Below are 22,094 nucleotides of genomic sequence, written 5' to 3' on the forward strand. Positions count from 1 at the left end.
AAACTCTGTCATTGTTTAATTGAATTATTGATGTAATTAGGTAGTTGATTATATTATGTAAATGGTGGAGCTTTGCATCTGTTTTTTACTCCATTGAGGCATTGTTGTGCCAAGGCGCTAGAGATTTAATAAATTCTCCTTTTAGTTTTTTTGGAGAACAGCAGTACATATTTACAGTCCCCATTAAACATAGAAATGACTGAGAAAACTTTACAGCATGCAAATAAAACCAAGCACCACAAAAATAGTACTAATAAGAAAAAAAGCTTTTTTTACTTTCAGTTAACTTTCTCCCCTCTCTTCCCTTCCCTAAAGCATTTTTCCGAACATTAATGATATGAAGTAGGGCATATACTTTAGAGTCTCCCACAAGTCCAACAAATTCTGATAAAGTCAAATATTTTAAGATTTTCTTGTTCTGCCATAATTCACAAGTATAATTATTGCACTGTAATCCCATATAAAGTTACTAGTTTTATTACTTTTCATCTCCATATCCCAAATCCTGTCTGTTTAATTTCAAATGTACTCTCAATTCTTCTGGTAAACTCTCATGGTCCCTTCCTTCTCTACAACATTTTCAATTGAAAGAGTGGCAGAGGTTTCACATGCACTGTCTTTGTGTGGTCTTTATTACCAGAAGAACAGGAAGCAGAATCTCCTTCTATTTCACAGCTCACTTTTTGTTGAACAAAATTTTGCATTTCCTCCTTAGCATGTACTTCATCAAAAAATGATTTTGACCCACCAGGGAAGAATAACTTGAAGACATATGGGTACAGCAGTTTGAATCTCATACCAGCATCTCGACATTCCCTGAACAGTGGAATCAGTGAAATAAATTTACTCCTCTTCTGCCTGGTGTACAATGAGTAATCATTCTCTACAAACACTCTGCTGTCTCCCACTTTTAGCATTTTTGTTCTTCTGACACAGTTTTGTCAGAATCAACTCCTTCTGCTGGTAGGATTGCATGTTTACTATTAAAAGTGTAGGTTGCATTCTCATAGCCAGAGCATACACATGATGTGCCCTTTCAACTAACAACTCCTGCTGTGGAATACCAGTTCAGTTGCTTATTTGTGCTTTCATAAATTTAATGCAGTCTGTTCCTTCCAGCTTCTCTGGTATAGTTGAAAATCTCATGTTTTCCCTATGTCCTCTGTCCTCTAATTCTATCATTATTTGAAACATCTCTTCCTGAGCAGTCTTATATTCAAGCCAGCTTTTTCTTCATTTCACCTTCTAAATTTTGCAGGTTTATCACCTCGTCTGAATATCTGTTTAAAGCTTCCTCCATTTTTTTCCAGCCTTTTGTTGTTTGTGTTGATATACTCCTTCAGTGTTTTGTTTAATTTAACCAGGTCTGTGTGCAGTTGTCTTATATTTTCCTGTAGGTTACTGAGTGTCATGTCTGGAGTTTGCATTGCTTTTTACTAAATAGCTGCAAAACTTTCCCCAGCCAGTTTTTCTTCCTCACTTTTTGTAGATGTTTTTTTCCAGGTGCTCTGTATTCCTTTTTTCTTGGCATCCAGGCAGTATACTTACTAACCAGCTACTGAAATTTACCCATGAACACAAAAATCTACTGATCTTCCCTGTTGAGTTTCTATTTTCACACTGGGAGAGCTAGAGCCAAGCTGTTACTCAGTGTGCAGAAGTCCTTATATCTAATTCCTTCAGTTTATCTATAATGCCCATGTTGGGTATTGTATCAAATGCCTTGGCCAGGTCAAGGTAGTCAGTATGCATCATTTTGCCCTTGTCCATTGCTTTGGTGAGCTTCTTAAAGAAGTCCACCAGGTTGAGTAGGCATGATCTGCCCTTGATGAAACCAAACTGGGTTGAATCCAGTGTCTAGAGATTTCCTATGCCATTTTTAATCATTCTGATGTTAACTCTTTCCATGGATTTGCATATGAGACTAGTCAGACTTATGGATCTGGGTCCACAGATGGCCCATCTTTGTGTAGAGGGATGACCATTGCAGTTTTCCATTCATGTGGCATGAAGGCTGTTTGGAAGTTATGGCTAAATAGTCATTCTTGTGGTCCTGATAGGTCATGTTTCATGCTATTTAACATACATCTTAGGGTATTATCAAAGCCCATTGTTGCAGTATTCCTGACTTTACCTTACAGATTTATAACAGATTATTATTTAATGTATAATAGTTTATTACTTATAGATGTATAATAGGTCTTGAGTGGTATAAAGCTGAATCTAATTGTGTTGGGGTGAGGTGGAGTAATGTAGACAGCTTGATTACTCAAGACCTTCAGGTCACCCAAAACCCACTAGGTATCAGCTTAGATGCTGAAAAAATATTTGGTACACTGATTCTTGACTAATGGCTTAAACTTTTAAAATATTGAGAATTCCCAAATAAATGTATGAAACTTCTACAGGCCGTTTATGATGGGGTGTATGATAACGTTAAGAGTCAAGCTGGGATCTCAAGTGATTTCCAGCTTCATAGAGGAACAAGACAGGAATGCCCAATTTACCTTATTTTATTTGTCCTATATTCATAACCATTAGCCCAGGCAGTAAGGAAATTTCAGATAGAGAGATAGTATGAGGTTGGGGTGAGGTGGGGGGGGGGCAGACAAAAATTATGTTAGTAGCAAATGACATACTATTGATGTTGGAATAACTGCAGATAGATTTGCCTCTTCTTTGGGATTTATTAAGAACATTTGCAAGGTTATTGGGCCACAACCTCAATCCAGAAAAGATGAAAGCACTGGCCTTGAATGCAACAGGTATTCAAAACAAGATGACATTTTATCCACAGATCTGTAGGAAGTGAGAGGCTGATATCTGAGGATCTGCCTGAGAGCTACAGTTGAGGAATCCTTCAGGGATTTACTGGAATAAGTTGTGAAAAAATAGAAAAATTTTCCAGACATCTCAAGGGGAATGGCTCAAGATTCACCAGAGAGTTTAACTGTTACAGTTATTTATCCTTTCATAACTAGTCTATTTATCCCAAGCTGTTTGTTGTTATCTCTGTGGGTTATTGAAAAAGATTAAACAGATGACAATAAACTTTCTTATGCAAGAAGGGAAAAACAAGACTGACCTGGGAAACAGTGGTGTTACCTAAAGACTGGAAGGGTGTGGTAATACCAGATGTCAGGTTCTATTTTCTTACTGCGCAACTGTCCCTAGTTATTAGATATCTGCAGAGGGGGAGGGGGATTAGTGTGCTGATTAGGAAAAGATGCTGTAGGGGGCACCTTATATTTGATACTGGTGTAGACGCTGTGGGGTTAGTGATAGGTAGGATAATCTGCAGAAGGCACTGAGACAGACCTTAAACCACGTTGGCAGGAAGGCTGGAGTTGAGATACTCCTGATAGGTCAGACTGATAAAGGCTCTCAGACAAAAAATATGTTCTGGTTCTGGAATAACTAAATAATGGGAATTTGGCCTGGCATCAGTTAATAAGAAATAACAGGGTCTTAAATATGTAGGAAATGTATTTATTTTATTATTTATTTTATTTATTTAGTGACATTTGATTACCGAGAAAGTCCAACTGGGTAGAAGGCCATTTTCAGTGGAGGCCTGGGGATAAACACTCCAAATTATTACAAAACATTTTAAGCACAATAATTTTACAATCTTCAAAAATAAAACAAAACATCTGCATTTCAAATAATTATAACAAATTAGACATAATATAAACCATTGGTTAAGAATTGATACAAGGTGTATGACAATCATTTAATATTTAGAGAAATTTTAGATAGCTTGTAGAGAAAGTAAAGATAAGTTAATGTAATATAAATAGAAATTGCAGTACGAAGTGAGGGAAAAACAGGTGTATGGTATATTTAGAGAGAAAGCCAGAGAAGAGAATTAGACAGCATTAAAGAAGTAAGTAAAGAAGGGAGACTAAGGAGGTATAGTATAAGGAATGAAAAGGTACTTGTTCATATTTAGGGATATAGGTTATCCTGGTTTTGAGCAAGGAAAGAGGCAGCTTTTAGCTAGGAAGTCTTTCAGAGTTGTTTTGCAAGATGGAAGGGTTATAGACCTGATGGATACAGCTAAGGAGTTCCAGACTTTATTAACCTTGTATCAATATAGGGTTCCCCTTCAGAAGGTCGAATGGCTGAAATCTCGAAATGTATATGGCCGAAACCATATGCTCGAATTTCAGAAGCTCAACCTTCTGAAAGGGAAAAAAAACAACGTAACACAAAACAATGTTTCTGCAGGGGGCAAGCCCCCCTACACCCCCCACAGCCCCACTACTTATTTATGCCAACTCCGAGATCGCACTACAGTGCAGAAAGAGAAATCTCCCGTTCTGTGCTGTATGCAGCTTCTGAAAGCTTCTGAAATTTTGAGCATATGGTCTCGACCATATGCGTTTCAAGATTTCAGCCGTTCGACCTTCTTAAGGGGAACCGAATATATGTCCAGCAGATTTCCTAGGTTTATAGACAGACAGGAGTTTTTGGTCATTGGATCACAATGACCAGCTGGGAACATAGTTGCGCTGAATGTTTTTAGTGCTGGACAAGCAGATGGAAGCTGGATAATTATATAGGTGATAAGAAGTTGTGCATATGTTAGTTGATGTGGCAGTTCTAACCAATTTAGGCTTTTCAGTGCTATACAGTGGTGGGTTCTGAAAGAGGTATGTGATACAAATTTAGCAACTTTGTTATAGCAACTTTGTTGAAATACAGCAAGGGTGGCAAAGTTCTTGAGTGAGCAGTTTCCCTAGCTAGAGTACTTGCAGAGACAAGAAGAAGATGGAGAAACAAATGAATAGGAAAAAAACATCTATATAGAAAACAGGAGAAGAGGCACTTGGGGATGGCCTTTGGGCAGAGGAGTATCAGGATGTTAGAAGACGTGACTGGCTGATTTGACATTACAGTGGGCGAGGCATTATGTTAAGCCGCAATACTAAATGATTGATATGTAATTTGACATATTATATTCAGGCAGCAAAGTAATTAAGTGCTAAAGCTGTTTATTTTATTAATGATTAGATCTCTAAGATGATTAATTTGAAACCTAATGACGCGTGGTTCATTCGAATAGTTTGCTAATAAAGATGTGTGGTTTAATTAGATTTGCTGCACAGCTTTGAATATCAGTTTCACATTTGACTGCCCTTGCAGATTTGAAGTTTGCTTGTGCTAAAGTACTGTTGTAGTCAAGGAACATGATACAAAGCATAGGAAATTAAATTAGAGGATCTGATGTCTAGTGGAAGAAAATTAAAGAGAAGATGCAATAGGTGACCCAAAAGTACTGGAAAGTAATTATTAGTCTCATATAAACACACCAACACAGGGAAATAAGGATAACTTAGACATATTTATGCTTATATGAAGGTAATGAGTATAGGTGATAAAATAGTCAATGATATGTGCCATCTGGGCAAGCACTAAGACACCTGTGCAAACTAAAGACTATGCTAACATATGTCATAATGGACCCTGCCTCCTGGGACAGGGCAATACCAAATATGGCATTAATAAGGCCCTTGTACCAGTGGCCTCTTTATGTATTGAAGAATTGGACAACATAAGGTTCCTGGTGTAGTATCAGAGAGAAAGACACTCCTCTGATTTTAGGACCCTTTTACAGTGGACAGATGTGGATTATTGGCCACAGCTGGTACAAATGAACAAAGGATATAATTAACTAAGTGTATGAAGAGGTAAGTAAAAGCTGTTTTAATGCTAATTGATCAAATCTGAAAGCAATACTGCCCACAAGGATGTTGATGTGTTAGCCAGTGGTGCACCAACATTTGAGTAAATGAACATAATTGGCTAGCATAATTACAGATAATTGACATCTGACAATGCATGCTACTTTCCTAAACTTTTCATTTTCTTAGTTGTAAATCCTTTTGGCACAGTGCTGTAGCACTAACACATGTAAAGGGACTAAGCCATTGCTTACCATTGTCAGTGCTGGTTTCTAGCTGGATGCACTTGTTGCATGGAGGAGCATCTTGCAAATGCTTTATCAAACGATTGACTAGTTCTGCCTGATTTCCAGGGCAAACAGCAGCATGATCTCCTGGTGAATACTGCAGCTCTGTCACATCTGGGCACGACATTTTAATTAGGATTGTAGAGCGGCTAGACAGAAACAAATGAACACAGATGTCATAATATTGTTGGTAACATTAGCTGCATACAGCTATATTCTCCCATGGTATTTCATTACTTTTAGAAGGTGGTGCACTCTTTTTAATCAACTGTTTTAATGTTTTCATTTTCATATTAGCCATGTATATTTCTTTTAGTTGAGTAGTGCCACTATACATAAGTGCCTGTTTTCATGGATATGTACATTTTTGGATAACTTGCTTTGTTTCACATGGTACAGAAGTAGTGGTAGTGGGAAACAAACTGAGAGGAGAGAGATATAACTCAGTTAAAAACTGCTGCCTTACCCCACTAAGTTATGAATGTGGTGTATTACAAGCTACAGTAGACTTCAGCAACAAAAGTATTTTAATAGTTGAGCAAGTGTTTGTAATAATGTTATCAGAAATAGATTTTGATAAAAAGGAGTGTGGAGGCATGTTGCTTATACAGAATGTCAAGTATTTAAGAAGTATAACCATTAAAAGTTGATGTTTTATAAAGGCCATCTCTGTATGGGAGTCTTCTTCCAAATGCCTGAGATTCACGTGAAAGGTTAAGAAGAAAAGACCTTTATGGCATCCTAGTGCTTTCTGCACAAGGCATCTCATTAAAGAGTCACAGCTGTGCTCACTGAAACTATAGCAAGTGAGGATGCAGGCTGCATGACCTGCAATTTTTTTTTTTTTTTTTTTGCTACAGTTTCAGGTTTTCAGTATTGTTATGGCTGTTTTAAATTATTTTCTCAAGTAGCATGAGAAACAGCAGACATAACCTATCCTTAATGGCACTTAGGATTTTAACAATGACCCTGAATTACTACAGAGTGCATGAGTTATTGCAATAAAACATACATACCTAGAGTCTGGACTCTGGAGGTTTTGTCTTGATTTCAGTTGCATTGGAATGATAGTCTTTGAATGTACATGAGAAAGTGCTGAAAATGCAAAAATAAACAGAAGCAATCATAATTTTAGCTGGAAAAATAAATAACTTTAGAAATAAATAAGCAAAGACTTTCAATATACTTGTTGCATACTGTAAAATGTTTCACTTTATTGAAAAACTTCGGAAATTTCAACACATTATGGTACTCTTGAAATGTCATAACTATGCCTTGTAAGCAGAAGGCAGTGTTTTATTTATAAAAATTAATATACTCAGTTTTGACTTGTGTGGTCTTTAGCTATAATAAAAAATATATATATATATATATATATATATATATATATATATATATATATATATATATATATATCAGCAACGTGGATTACATTTATTTTTTGCTCATTACAATGACCACTAATATCTTCAGAATGAACTAACCAGATCAAAGTCTCACTTAAGTACAAAATGATCATATGATGAATGTGGCATCATATATTAAAAGATAAAAAATAACTAGCAATTATTTCAAAAAAAGCACTTTAAATTAGTATTATCATTCAAACACTGAAATGTATATGCCATTAGGAGCAATTGTCATCATGGCTCCTTAATTTTGAAGTGTTTTTTTTTTGTAGCGTTGAAACATTTATTTGAGAACTTAAAATGTCTGGGAGAAAGACCATGAACAAAGCAAAACTACAAAAATAATATCCAATGTGATGGAATTTAAACATTCACAAACAAAATTCAAACTTATGTCCTAGGCTTTAGGCATTCCAAACATATAACCAGTTCTGGGGCATGGGATTTGAATGTAAGCAAATATGTCCAGGCTAATATATCCCTGATGTAACAAATCCTACTTTAGAATAAAAAGAGGTATCAGTTAATAAAGCACTCGTATAAATAACATAATCAGAGTTATCCATCGTAGTTATTCCATTACCTTTACCAGCTTTAATGAACTGAAGCTCTCTTGTATTTTTTAGTTCATACAAAGCTTTCCTTTTAGCTGTGCTTACATTGTAATGAGAAACACTTTTTGTGTGTTAATCTACATCACAATGCTCCACAAAAATGTTTAGTGAAGTTAAGTACTGCTCTGTGTGTGTGTGTGTGTGTGTGTGTGTGTGTGTGTGTGTGTGTGTGTGTGTGTGTGTGTGTGTGTGTGTGTGTGTGTGTGTGTGTGTGTGTGTGTGTGTGTGTGTGTGTGTGTGTGTGTGTGTGTGTGTGTGTGTGTGTGCGTGTCTTTTCTAAGGACAATCACTGGTAATATTGTCAAAGAATTGAAAATGATGCATATACTCTAAATCGACCTTTCTCATAAAAGGCAAAGTTCAGTCAGAGTGTCCAATAAGTTCACCATATTAGAAGACATGAAAAATAAAACCCTTTACTGAGCACTTGTAAATGAGGGTCAGTCACACTTTTGGAACGTAACTGAAAAGGGGTGCATCTAATAGCACAGCATCCAACCTTGTCATCTCCCTCAAGCACTACTAATTCTTTCTCTTCTCCTCAGTGCATTGGAGAAGGCTGGTGTGTGGCTTTCAAATAACTCAGCAATTCACCCTGCCGGTGATTGTTTGTAGGGGCTACACTCTTTGTTTTTCTCTGCCAAACATGACAATCGTCTTACAAACAGACAGACGTACATTTGATTGAATCAATATAATTGAAATTGCATTTCCACAAAAACTTTAAAATGATTTTTTTTCATCCATGGGGTAAAACGCTCAACTGAGTCTTCTGTACTCTTAATAATAGTATAATCAACTCCTGGGTCAAAGTACCTTACAGCAATGAACTGACCATTTGATTTGGTCCTAACAATTATGCATCGCATATTGTGACTTCTCAAAGTAGAAGGTCACCAGTGTAATTGTACCATTTTTATCATAAAAAGAAGATTGTGCTGCCTTCTCTTTATCTTTCTCATTTTGTGGAATCAGGATTATTTTCATTGTATTTCTTTATTCTGAAAGACGCAACTGTTTCTGTAACATTATCCCTTCAAATACTAGAAAGTGAAATATACTAGTATAAATTCATCTCTGAATACAAGCAGAATCTACTAACCCTTTAGAGCAGTAAGTGCAAGCTAACTCGGCTCTAAGATGAAGGTGAAAATAGCCTATAGTATAAGAGAAGTGACTAACAAAACTGTTATGTCCTTTTTAATAAATTCATAGACCTTTCCTTGTAGCCACAGAAAGGGAGGGAGGGGTTTCTGCCTTGACAAACACCTCCCTGGTGACCATGATGATGTCATAATCATGCAGCAGATTTCTGTTAGCCTTCTGGTCTTGAATGGAGGGCTGGAATTGACTGGCTTTGCTTACGGTGAAGTTCATAATGTCAGTAGCTCTGCCCAGTTAAGTCATTCAAAAAATCTCCTAGTGCAAAGGACAGCATATAAGATAGTGCTGAATGCTCTGCTTTGAATCACATCCCCTTCACAAACCACTACCGATATGGTCCCAGCTCTAGAAGGGGTAGCACCAGGGATGCTGAAGATAAAATGGAGCTATGGGAGCAGATATAGCGGCTAACAGACAATTTGATGATGCATAAAGGAAGACAAACATAAATGCATAAATTGCTGTTGTTAACTAAAATGTGCATTAGCTAGTTAAATGGCATCATTATATTACTGAGAATTGTAATTATTCAGAATGTTTAACAAGTGTTTGGGGAAATAGGAAAAGTAAATTTTAATTTCACACACAGCTTTTTTTTTTGCTATAACTGATTGTATCTGCATATGCAATAAGTCTCATTGACATAGATTATAGTAATGGAAACTTTGTCATGAGGTATGATAGATAATAAATATCATTTCAAGTCTTGAAGTAAGTTGCAGTTATTGGAACTGATTTATGCCAGCAACTAATGTACTTTTTCTTCTGTTGAACAAGGAAAGAAAAATGAATAAATAAGTAGAAATAATTCTTGCACCAAAAATGATATTAGCTGAGCTATATAGACAGTACCTTTTATCATGTCCATAGGATGAACGTCACTTACAATCCTATGTTTTGCAGGATCCCAGACATCACTGTTATATTCAGAACTCGGTAACTGAATATTGAGTTTGCCACTGATGCCAAATATCTTACAAGCCATCTGCAAAAGTAACAACAATTACATGTTTTTGTACTCCCTTGAAGAGTTAATTTTATGTCAGTTCTTTGCATCAAAAACCAAAATGTGTAGTCTTAATTATTTGTGTGTGTGTGTGTGTGTGTGTGTGTGTGTGTGTGTGTGTGTGTGTGTGTGTGTGTGTGTGTGTGTGTGTGTGTGTACTTATATCTGTGTTTTTATAATTACAGATACACTATATAAGCACATAGTAGTTAACAGCATGTAATAAAGGAATTATAAAACTGTTACATAAAGTTATTCTTTATTTTTTATTTTGGTTAATGTCATTCAGTTTGGTATTTCAAGATAACCTACTGATATTTCAAAATTGTGAAAAGGCTCCATAGGACAGATTTAATAAAGCTCTTGGTTTAAATGTTAAGTTTGCATAATCTTGTCTTAGCAAGACTAAATAGCTTTGAGGGTGTGCTTAACACATTCAGTTAGCTCGTCCAGCCAGTAAATTTATTATTACCTCATCCTCCCAAAGTGTTATATCAACACTTAACATGAGTAGAAGAGATATGGGGACTCCTCTTTCTGGACATGGGGGTTTAGGCAAAGATGATGTACAATTTCTGTAACCATAATGAATTCATGATATTTGCCTCTCCACTCTTGTTCTACTGAGAGGGTTGCTTGTGGTGTTACCCTCAAATATATACCTGACTTTAACTTCTATTATCAAACATCAGTGAGAATACTGGGGATGAGAGGCAGACACAGTATGCACAGATGTAGGGAGTTTGCCATGTAGTCATGTGCTTCACTTTCTGATCTTATATAGACTGCGCTTTTAGTCTGCTAGCAATGTCATCATCCTGATTTCTAAAATATAATATAATGGGGTCTATATTAGAAGTCTGAATGTTTAGGTGATCGAACACCTAAACATCGATCTTCTAATATCGAAAGCAAAAAACGGCGAACGGCCGATTTAACACAGGGAAAGATTTCCTTGGCTGTTCACCGGAGTTTGCTATTTCCCTACTGTTGAGCAATCTCGGAGTTGGTATATTTAGTTAGGGGGGTGTGGGGGGCACAGCCCCCCATGTCAGGGGGTGTGGGGGGCAAAGCCCCCCACTTAATCTAGATGTAAAGTAATTTTTTTTGTGTTGAGGCTGAGGGACCTGTTTCCCTGGGACGTTCAACATTGTGCACTTGGATATTAGAAGATCGATGTTTAGGTGTTCGATCACCTAAACATTTGGTCTTCTAATATAGACCCATATAATGTCATCATATATTACTAAATAAATATTTATTTTGCCTAATAATATTAACTATTTAACTATAAATTAGTGATACTTTTCTGTTTAATAAAAGAAAATGAAATTAGCAGGGGAAACTTCAAGTTCAAATATACCAATATTGTTATCTGTTTAGCATGCATATGTGTGTTTACATACATATATATATATATATATATATATATATATATATATATATATATATATACACACATTATATATATGTATATATATATATATATATATATATATATATATATATATATATATATATATATATATATATACACACACATTATATATATATATATATATATATATATATATATATATATATATAAAGAGAGAGAGAGAGATTATCAGTTTAGGTCTTCTATTCCATTTTTGACGTTAAATTCTACTTTCTGATTTTTAATAAGTGAGTTTGAGTGAGTACCTTTATTACTTTAGTAGTACCACTCACTTGCTTTTCCAGTCAAACCACTCCTGCCTATTGAAAATTTTCAAGAAAATGCGAACTGTTCAGTTAGAATAATTGTAATTTTTCATATTTTTAAAAAGTTTCACATGGTCTTGTCAAAAATATTTTAACTTCAGATAATACAATTAAGTGACTTGATGCAGTTTTACCTTAAAGGCAGTTATTGCCCAGGCCTTAAAAGATTCTTCCTGCCCAGCAAGTTCATCCCCTTCTCCTGTGGGTGCAATCTGTACTGCTCCAAGCTGTGCAAACTTTCTGTCAATATCATGTGCAAAACCACAGAAGTCGGGGTACATACGGGATCCAAGGCCAAACACTGAATACCTAAAAGGAGAAACATTTTTACAGATTGATAATGCTATTTCTGAAATGAGTGCTTGCAGTGTTTTATTTTAACCTAAAAAGGAATAATATATAAATAACATAATTTAGTCTTACTAATGAACAAGTAATCGACAAGCTTGTAAATAGTAAGAAATTAGTTTACTAAATAGACTGTTTCAGAAGATAATATTCCTACCCAAGCTGGGATAAAACATTCTAATTTAACAGTAAGAATGAACAAAAGGATTAGGATCAGTATGTGAAATATTCCCTTTATGTACTTTATTAAATGATAAAATAGTACATTACTACAAAGCCATAAACAAATCTGAGATGCTACATATCCTCAAGTCAAACAGCATGTGGGTCACCTGATCTAGGGATCGAAACTTAGTCAGCGACTAAAACAAAATATGCCGGAGAGACAGATATGTGTCCCAGAGATTGCCACTTCTTTGGAACTGTCTTCCTATTCACATTAAGCAGAGCCCTTCCCTATTCCTCTTCAAATGCAGTTTTGATCAATGGATGGGGAATCACAGCTATACAGTTGGAGTAGTGTCTATATCCCTTATGGACAGGTTCAATCTGTAAGATACTTAATGCATAGGCACAAATCCAGGACATCCTCTTGCCCTTAGGGTCCATATATTAGGTAAAATCAAGTTATATTGGCTAGGATTGTAGGGCTCTTCAGCAGAAATGCAGTACGCATTTCTGTTTCTGCACTCACTACATCTAAGCTACATTTCACTGTTAAAGGTATTCCACTCCATTTTAAAACCCTACTTTTAAGAAACATATCCTTTTGCTTTTTCACTGGTTTTAATACCTCACTGATTGTTTTTGAAGACAGCTGCACAGAGGGTCAAGGTCAGACCTACTCTATTCACCCTTGCTTTGCTCTGGCTCCCCTACCCTACCCCCATTCCCACCCCTGTGTCAATTGCATTTATCTCTAACCTCTCTCATCCCATCCACTTCATGGTTTAACCACTGCTCACATCCAATTATTGATCTAAACTCTCACAAACGTATCCATTATCCTATCTCCAACTCCAGCTAATTACAACAATACTTCCTGGACTGTAACCTTTTATATACTCTGTATTGCCCCCTACAACTGTTCTGCTTCCTTTCCTACCCCACCTTCCTTTTTTATTATCCTGCTCTTCTTTCACTAATACTCCTTCATTATCAAATAAACTATTACTGCTTAGTGCTTCTCCCACTCAATTAAAAATGTCACATCTCAAAGATTTTCTAAACATCTTCATGCTAACCCAACACATCTTAATACAACTACCTTTCTCCTTAGCCACACACTATACATCATACCACTACCCACTAGCCCTTCCCCAAAGTAACCAAAAGGTAACTATTAACTCTCCTACACTAAAGCAATCAACAACTTTTCAAATATTTCCTGGCATCTTCAAAACCAGCATCCTAGGTCAACATAATACTAAAGTACTACCACCCAAAATAACTTCAAAAATATCTTGCTGTATCTAATGTAACGTATGTTGTATATATTGTTTGTCATGCTGTATTTACTGTTACTAATGTTGTATGTACTGTCACTTTTTGTGGAGCTTTTCTCCCCAGGCCTCAGCTGAAAATTGACTCTGCTCAGTCAGACTTTCGCAGTAAACAAATGTAAAATAAATATATATATAAATAAATAAATAGAGAAATAAATAAATACATTTGCCTAGTAATCTACTATGAACCTATGTGCTTCTTTTAGTATGAAATGTGAAGGAATAAAACAGCCTTGTCTCACTCATGCAGACAGCAGTCGTACTAACCTCCACTGTGCACAGCAGTGGGGTGTGATCTTCATACCCCTTGCTCAAACTTAACTGACTTTAGCTTTCTCTGATGAGGTTCAGCAAGTACTGCAACAACGTTTCATGAAGGTATCATGAAGAATATGATTCCCACTACTTACTTATGTGCATTACATTTTGGGGCAGTATAAACTTGACTAGATTCTTATTTAAGTTAATTTGGAGGAATGTGTGAATGTATTATAAAAATGTTTTGTTGTTTCCCTGAACAGCAAAAGATGGATGGCATGTCAGAAATACTGATGCATGTGCAATGGTCTGAATTCATATGGCACTCATACTGCAGTTCAGTATCAGTTACTGCATATTCTCCTTCCTTTGCATGCTTCCACATTTCAAAATAAGGTGCAACATCAGTGAGATGACACCACTTTGTGTAAATTAAAGAACACCCAAAATACTTTATATGAATAATTCTTGAAATATTTTAAATGTACTCATTTTCAGTGATTCTGTATAATATTTCTACTATATCATATTAGCAACGGCAAAAAGGCTTATTATGTGAATGTTACTGCATGCTGTCAAAGAGAAAAGAAGGGATGCTCCTATTTGTACCTTTCCACTATTATTTCTATGTTTCTCTGCATCTCATACTTTGAATAACTGACATTCATTGAATTTCATATCAGACCCCTGTAGATATACCTTTTCAACCCCATAATCCCATGGCACAAATAGAGAGAGAGAGGAATACCAGCATTGAACCTTAGTGAACACAACACATCTGACCCCATTGCATGAAAATGTGTTTTAGACAAATTTCAGTGGAACTTAAAATATTTGTTTCAACTGCTGAATAAAACATAAGGGCTCCAGTTTTACTTTCTAGTCACTCACCACCATATCTGAGGCAATACTGAGATGTCCAACATAAATTACCAACATGACATTTTAGCCTTCAGTTTTCTTCACCCAAAAGTAAATAGGAATGTTTTTTAGACAGGCACCAGTGTAAACTAGGAATAGTTTCTGTTCATCACTGGATTTGTTGTTAAAATAATAGCTATGTTCAGTTATAGCCCATAGGAAAAGTTACACGTGACTCTACCATTTATATAGATAGTGTTCTGTTGCATAATACTATAAATTAGTATGTAAAAATATAAACTGAAGGGACACTTTTAATCAAAATCCAAATCACATAAAAATTACATAATCGGAACCATTACCTGAACTTGTTCTTTAACTCTTTTTTGGAAAATAAGTGCTTCTTAAATTTCTGTGAAAAATAAAGTTAAGCATTATTTCCTTTGCAGATGAAAGGAATGTAAATATTTTGAAACTGAGAACAACATATTACTTAATGCTGCAATAAGAAAAAGAGACAAGACCCACCTCGCCATTGCCAGGGGAATCCCCATTCCCAAATGTGCTTGCTACCACCAACAGCAAGGTCTCCTCATCGAAATTGCTGAAAGTATAATCTGCCATGCAGTAAACCTGAAATATAAACACGTGAAAGGGTAATAATGCAATAAGAGGGTTAGTGGCAGACTATAGTACTGTCTCACCACCTTTTCTGTAGCCCATTATATGCACCCCATAGTTACTGTATAATGCTTACTAAAACAGCCTCAGGTAGTAGATGAGTGCCAAATACAATTTCACAAAACAGCAGCTGTCCTAGCTTCTCCTGCACATTTTTGTCTTTAGCGTTTTCAGTGGTTCTTATCTTCCATGCCTCCAAGTTCATGTGATTGTATTGCTCATTGTAATATCATTTCATAAATTAATCCTGCTGTGAACCAGAATTATTGTATATTAATTTTATAGTTTTAATTGTAATGTTTTAGGATGTAAGTGTACTTTTCACTCAGCAACATGTTTTGAAACGTGATATAAAAATCACTGATTAGTAAATTAATGTTAATATTAATAAGGACAGTTCACTGAACAAAGATGAGAATTTGTTTTTGGGGATGCCTCCATTTCCTCTCTGTCCATACCCTTTGTTCATTCCTAAGTATATCCTAGCATCTGAAGCTTTAGTAGAAGAGCGGTAAGGGCCAACATGTGTATCTGTCACCCTATTAATGGAGTTGTTTTTTTTGTTTTTTGGGTTTTTTTTTTTTTTTTTGATGTGCCTAATTAATAAACCTTTCTGGTTTGCTAATTTATTGTGTTTGTGCAAGACTATACTTACGGTTACTTATTTTAATTTATCAATTAATTAATTGAATTCAGCTAACTTCATTTGTTGTTATCAATATCAAAGTGAATTACAGATTATGTGAAAAAGCAGATAATTGTGTGATACTTCAGAAGTTTGCCCTGTATATTATTAACTGCTGGTCTTGTTTTCATTGGTTTCATATTCTGACTCATTAAATATTGTAATCAGTGAATAACAACTTCTCATCATATACAGAGTAAGCAGTTCTAATAAATCAAAACATACACAGCAATTAGGCTTCAACATCTGCTCTCTGGGTGTTAGCTGAGGTGGATCCCAATGTTTGTGTTAAATAAGGTAGTGCCATGTAACTAATGACAACCAGTGTCAATCCACAAAAACATGCTGTCAGTAAGTCTATTAACAAAAAAAGTAGGTAAAGTAAATTACGTAAATTATGTCTACTACAGTCTTCAGCTATCTCTGCTAGTTTCATTTTCAGTAATTTTACAAATAGTATCATGAGAACATCTTAAAATTATAAAGTTTTATGCTTTAGTTACTTTATGATGAGCTCGTATAGTAAGTATAAATGGATAAGAAAATCATACTGTTACCAAATACTTCTACAAATAACTGGTTGTCGTTTATGATGTAATTAATACAAAAACATACTTCATGCAATCAGTTTGAGATACTGCTTGCATTCATTCTTCCATAGAGAGCGAGAGAGTGTGAGAGAAAGACAGACAGACAGAGAGAAAGAGAGAGACTCTGCAACTGTGGTGCATAGAAATGACAAACCAATATCTGTAACCTTGTAAGTATACCAGTGCAAGCCTGCTTTTATTTTCAGACATGACAGTAATTTATAAAAATTCAAAATCTCTAGCCATGAAACTTTTCTATAGGAACATTCATTTCTAGATATGTGGTTATAAATTGTGGATTATGTAATGTCATCCAATGACAATGCCTAGTTGATATTCTAATTTTAGATCCAGTTTTGTTTTGAAGGTAGGGTATACCAAATCATGAGCAGAACTTCAACAAGAGTTAATTATGCATAGAGAAATTGTATGATACCTTGGCGTTGAAGGCACAGTTGAACATAGTAGCGAGTTTCTTTGCAAATGTTTCGGAGCGGCCTGTTTCTGTGGCGTACAGTATTGTCACTTTCACTCTCGCTGCCATTATCTTTCTCATTAATGAAGACGCAAAAAACACAGTTCTAAGAACATACAAGTGAAATACTGTTTAGTGACGCCAGAGTGCGATTAGAATTCCTGCAATGCAAACACTAATTGTAAAATATATTGACTATTGGTAAAGGAGGACGAGCTGCAAAGAAACATTACAAACTAAGCAGTATATTGGCTTATAAAAGGTAGCACAGTATATATCACACTGTAAATGTGGGTTTATGTATAACAAAACTTGCAGACTCCTATACAAACATGCAGCACTTGTGTGGTTTGTGTAAGTGGCATAGTTACCAGTGCTCTGGAAGCTCTACTAAATAAAGTAAATTTACAAAAAACAGATTGTAGACACATAAGTTAATGAGAAAAACAAAAACAAAATAAACAGTGAATTTAGTACATGTGGACTTACTTTGCTGCAACAGCTAACTTAATTTTCCTCTTCAATGGCTTTTTTGTTTCATCATGCCACACATGTGTCTTCCATGGTTCAATCTAAGAAGAAGTAACACACTGAAGTCAGCTAAGTATTTAGGTTTGCAGATGCAGCTACAAAATTAGAGCTGCACCTCAATATAACTGCAGTAAAGAGAAGAGTTACACTGTTACACTGGTACTGGGACATGCTTTGTCACTAGATAGGTTTGCTTCTGCTGGTGCAAACTGCTTCTACAGCAGCCAGACTTGAGCTATGCAGAGTCTTTGTTGGCAAACTAGGTGAGTCAGCAAGTGATTTCAGCAGAGACTGTGTCCTAGGTTACCTTTCAAAAACAAGCATATGTGTCTAATGGGCTTACCTGGCTAACAAATACATAAAATGCTATGAAGTTACTTTTAACTGTATCAGATAATATATGAAGCAAATGATCGCTGTTCATACAGCACAACTGAACATTATCTAAATAGTTTTCAGCAATTTAATGGTCTTGTGTTTTGTAGGTATATGTACATAAACACAGGTGCTAAAAGACTTAATCAGACCCCTGATTATTGTCTCCACAACTCACCTTACCCTCTTAAAATTGTCAACGTCCATGCCCTGTACTGCTCTGGTTCTAGCAACTTTTGACCTTTAATAGCTATAAACGCCTTTCTTCATTTTCTAACAGTGTACTCTATCCTCTTCTAATCTATGTCACTGTGTCTGCTTTCAGTTCCTTCAGGGCTCCCCTGATCTACCCTACATAGTAGACCCTTTATCACTAGACTATCACTGCTTCTTGTCAGTAGTAAAGAAACTATTTAAGGTGGAGCCCTCTCCAACTGCTGTACCAGTCCAATAGCCCTTGCTGCAGTAAGGTAGAACTGACAAAGATGAAGGTACAGCTGATTTTTCCCACAGATGTTGCATAATAATAATAATATTATAATTATTTAATTTGCATAACATGACCGATAATTTCTTTGGCAACTAGATATTTTAGGAATATTCTATAAGCACTGGTGATTTTTAGTTATTTCCCATTACAGTGCGGTATTTGCAGTGCTTTAAAGAGTTGTATAATTGTATGCTATATTAACGTGGTGTGATTTGTGTTTGGTTTAACCCAATTCATATCAAAGATTTCAGTGTATGTTTTCCATAGAAGATTCCAATGGCATGTACTGCGTAATATAACAAGATAAACACTAAAAAAAAAATCTACCAATATTTTTATCTACTTTAGAGATCAGCAAAGAAGGGCCATATTAAACAAAGGGTTGTGCTACAGTTTTCCATTTATGTGTGGTCACAGCCATAGACTAAGTTTTCTGTGGGTGTGAATGTCAGAATAATGGCTCTATTTATCTACAAAGGAATACACCTTCATGGCCTGGAAGGATAAAAATGTCAGTGAAGCAGTCCTATGTTTTTGTGTATGCACTGGTGTCTTTATACTCTCCCTTATAATTCCCTTGAGATGGAGTAGAACTGGTCTCATGCTAAGTTATTAGTAATCCAAAGAGCTGCAATGCCAGTAATGGAACCACAATGTTGTACTACTGTTAGGGACTGACATTAGATGATAGTAATGGTGGAGGTGGGGTTACATCAAGGATCAGCTCGGAGCCCTTTCTTATTTGCAATGGTGATGGACAGGTTGACAGTCGAGATCAGACAGGAGTCCCCATGGACTATGATGTTTGCAGATGACATTGTGATCTGTAGTGAGAGTAGGGAACAGGTGGAGGAGACCCTGGAGAGATGGAGATATGTTCTAGAGAGAAGAGGAATGAAGGTCAGCAGGACTAAGACAGAATATGTGTGTGTGAATGAGAGGGAGGATAGAGGAATCGTGAGGATGCAGGGAGTAGAGGTGGCGAAGGTGGATGAGTTTAAATACTTGGGAGCAATAGTTCAGAGTAATGGTGAGTGTGGAAGAGAGGTGAAGAATAGAGTACAGGCAGGATGGATTGGGTGGAGAAGAGTGTCAGGAGTGATTTGTGACAGACGAGTACCAGTGAGAGCGAAAGGGAAGGTCTACAAGAGGGTAGTGAGACCAGCTATGTTATATGGGTTAGAGACAGTGGCATTGACAAAAAGGCAGGAGTTAGAGCTGGATTTGGCAGAGTTAAAGATGTTAAGATTTGCACTGGGTGTGACGAGGGTGGACAGGATTAGGAATAAGTATATTAGAGGGTCAGCCCAGGTTGGAAGGTTTCGAGACAAAGCCAGAGAGGCAAGATTACGTTGGTTTGGACATGTGCTGAGGAGAGATGCTGAGTATATTGGGAAAAAGATGCTAAGGATGGAGCTGCCAGGTAAGAGAGAAAGAGGAAGGCCTAAGATAAGGTTTATGGATGTGGTGAGAGAGGACATGTAGGTGGTTGGTGTGACACAGCAAGATGCAGAGGACAGGAAGAAATGGAAACAGATGATCCACTGTGGCGACCCCTAACGGGAACAGCCGAAAGAAGAAGAAGATGATGATGATGATTAGATGATAGTAATCAAGTGGTAGAAATTCTACTATAACTGCTGGAAGATCAACACAGTGCAGACCAACTCAATGAAGCTGTCAAAATGGTAGGGACAAATAGTAAACCTCTGAGCCTCCTGCTTTTAATCAGCTAACTTTTGAGATTGTACATATCAGAGGAGAGCAAACTGACTGTTCATACTGAAAATAATAAATAATCTAATTTTTAACTCAGTCTTCAGACAGTTATCACATTTCTGAAAAATTAAGCTTTTCAATGGTGTTTGCTTTATCAGTATCAGACAAAAGATAAAAGATACAGTTTAAATAAATCTAGCATTCTTTTTAGTTTTCTGAGCTTTCTAGAATTCTACAGCACTAACACTCAGGATGTAATATACTAATGCCGAAGCAGCATTGCAGACGAAAGGCAATTCAACCCTGCCTTTCTGCATATTCTGAATCTCTGCAAACTTTAGAATCTTGTGTTGCAGTTCATCTGCATTCGATACGCTAGTATCATCATAGTTCTTTGACTTAATTGCCTGGTAGTAATAGAAGGGTGTTTAGACATAATTCACTTAATTACCTGGTAGTAATAGAAGGTTGTTAGGACATAATTCACTTAATTACCTGGTAGTAATAGAAGAGTGTTAGGACATAATTCACTTAATTACCTGGTAGTAATAGAAGGTTGTTAGGACATAATTCACTTAATTGCCTGGTAGTAATAGAAGGGTGTTAGGACATAATTCACTTAATTACCTGGTAGTAATGGAAGGTTGTTAGGACATAATTCACTTAATTACCTGGTAGTAATAGAAGGGTGTTAGGACATAATTGAGCATTTCCAGATGAAACACTGGGGTAATACTTCCAGACATTGGTGGTACGATCCAAACCCAGTCTGAAGGGCAGCCTCCACGGAGTCGGAATTCATTTTCTATATGCTTCATGAATGATTCTGCAGCAGAGTGGTGATCCATTATGGTGACATTCTGTTTCTACAAATTGAAACAGAATATTTTTTGAAAAGCATATACTTATTTGATTTTGTTTAATGTCATTAAAAGCTTAATAGAAATACATGTGCTGCAAAAGCATAAATGATTGAACGATTTGTCTATGGACTTATGAAGTATAGCAATGTAGATGTTGGCAAGCATGGAAAAGATTGAAAATGTATAAAATGCATTGTTTATTCATACATTTAATAAAATTAATTTAAAAAAGGATAAAAAGAGAATACTATAAAGGGAACACACCCTATAATGCACCAGAAAAAAATACATTTTTTTTTATTTAGGTTTGTTTACTGGGGTGAGTGTAATTGCATAAGTTAAAAGAAAAATATACTGCTGACTCATTAATGCAATACAAAATCAAAACTAAAAACATTTGCACAGCATATTCAGTAATTTGTGCAAGTTTAAGAGTATCACTGTCCTTGTTTATTGAATATTTTCTGTTATATATATATATATATATATATATATATATATATATATATATATATGTAGAGTATGTGTGTGCATGTTTTATACACATGCCCACACCCACAATCACAGACGCAAACAAACACATACATTGGCAGACAGAGATGGAGGAGGGAAAACACATGTGAACATGTCAAAAGATGTCCAAAAAAAGTGCATGTAACTATTAAGAGGTTTCTGTCATAAAAAAGAATCACAATAAACAAAAGGTCAGTCTGACAAAGATAAATTAAATTTCACATATCTAGATCTATTAGACCAAATATGCATGATTAAGTATGTATTAAGCTTTAAAACTAAAAATAGCC

The 22,094-nt window shown here is 35.8% G+C and overlaps 1 protein-coding gene across 1 annotated transcript in view; it reads right to left on the minus strand.

Moving 5' to 3' along the window:
• The window catches only part of NOS2 (nitric oxide synthase 2), an 86,263-nt gene that overhangs the window by 25,294 nt on the left and 38,875 nt on the right, over positions 1 to 22,094 (minus strand). Inside the window, exons 12-20 of the mRNA XM_044054651.1 lie at positions 21,100 to 21,294; positions 17,803 to 17,885; positions 17,275 to 17,419; positions 15,411 to 15,515; positions 15,245 to 15,294; positions 12,045 to 12,219; positions 10,014 to 10,146; positions 6,991 to 7,069; positions 5,942 to 6,123 (exon numbers count right to left, since the gene is read on the minus strand). Coding sequence (XP_043910586.1) covers positions 5,942 to 6,123; positions 6,991 to 7,069; positions 10,014 to 10,146; positions 12,045 to 12,219; positions 15,245 to 15,294; positions 15,411 to 15,515; positions 17,275 to 17,419; positions 17,803 to 17,885; positions 21,100 to 21,294 — 1,147 coding nt within the window. The remainder of the gene's footprint in view (positions 1 to 5,941; positions 6,124 to 6,990; positions 7,070 to 10,013; positions 10,147 to 12,044; positions 12,220 to 15,244; positions 15,295 to 15,410; positions 15,516 to 17,274; positions 17,420 to 17,802; positions 17,886 to 21,099; positions 21,295 to 22,094) is intronic.

Source organism: Protopterus annectens, chromosome 13.part0 (genome assembly GCF_019279795.1).
Source record: "Protopterus annectens isolate FY-2018-M chromosome 13.part0, PAN1.0, whole genome shotgun sequence".
In the NCBI taxonomy this organism is placed as follows: Eukaryota; Metazoa; Chordata; order Ceratodontiformes; family Protopteridae; genus Protopterus; species Protopterus annectens.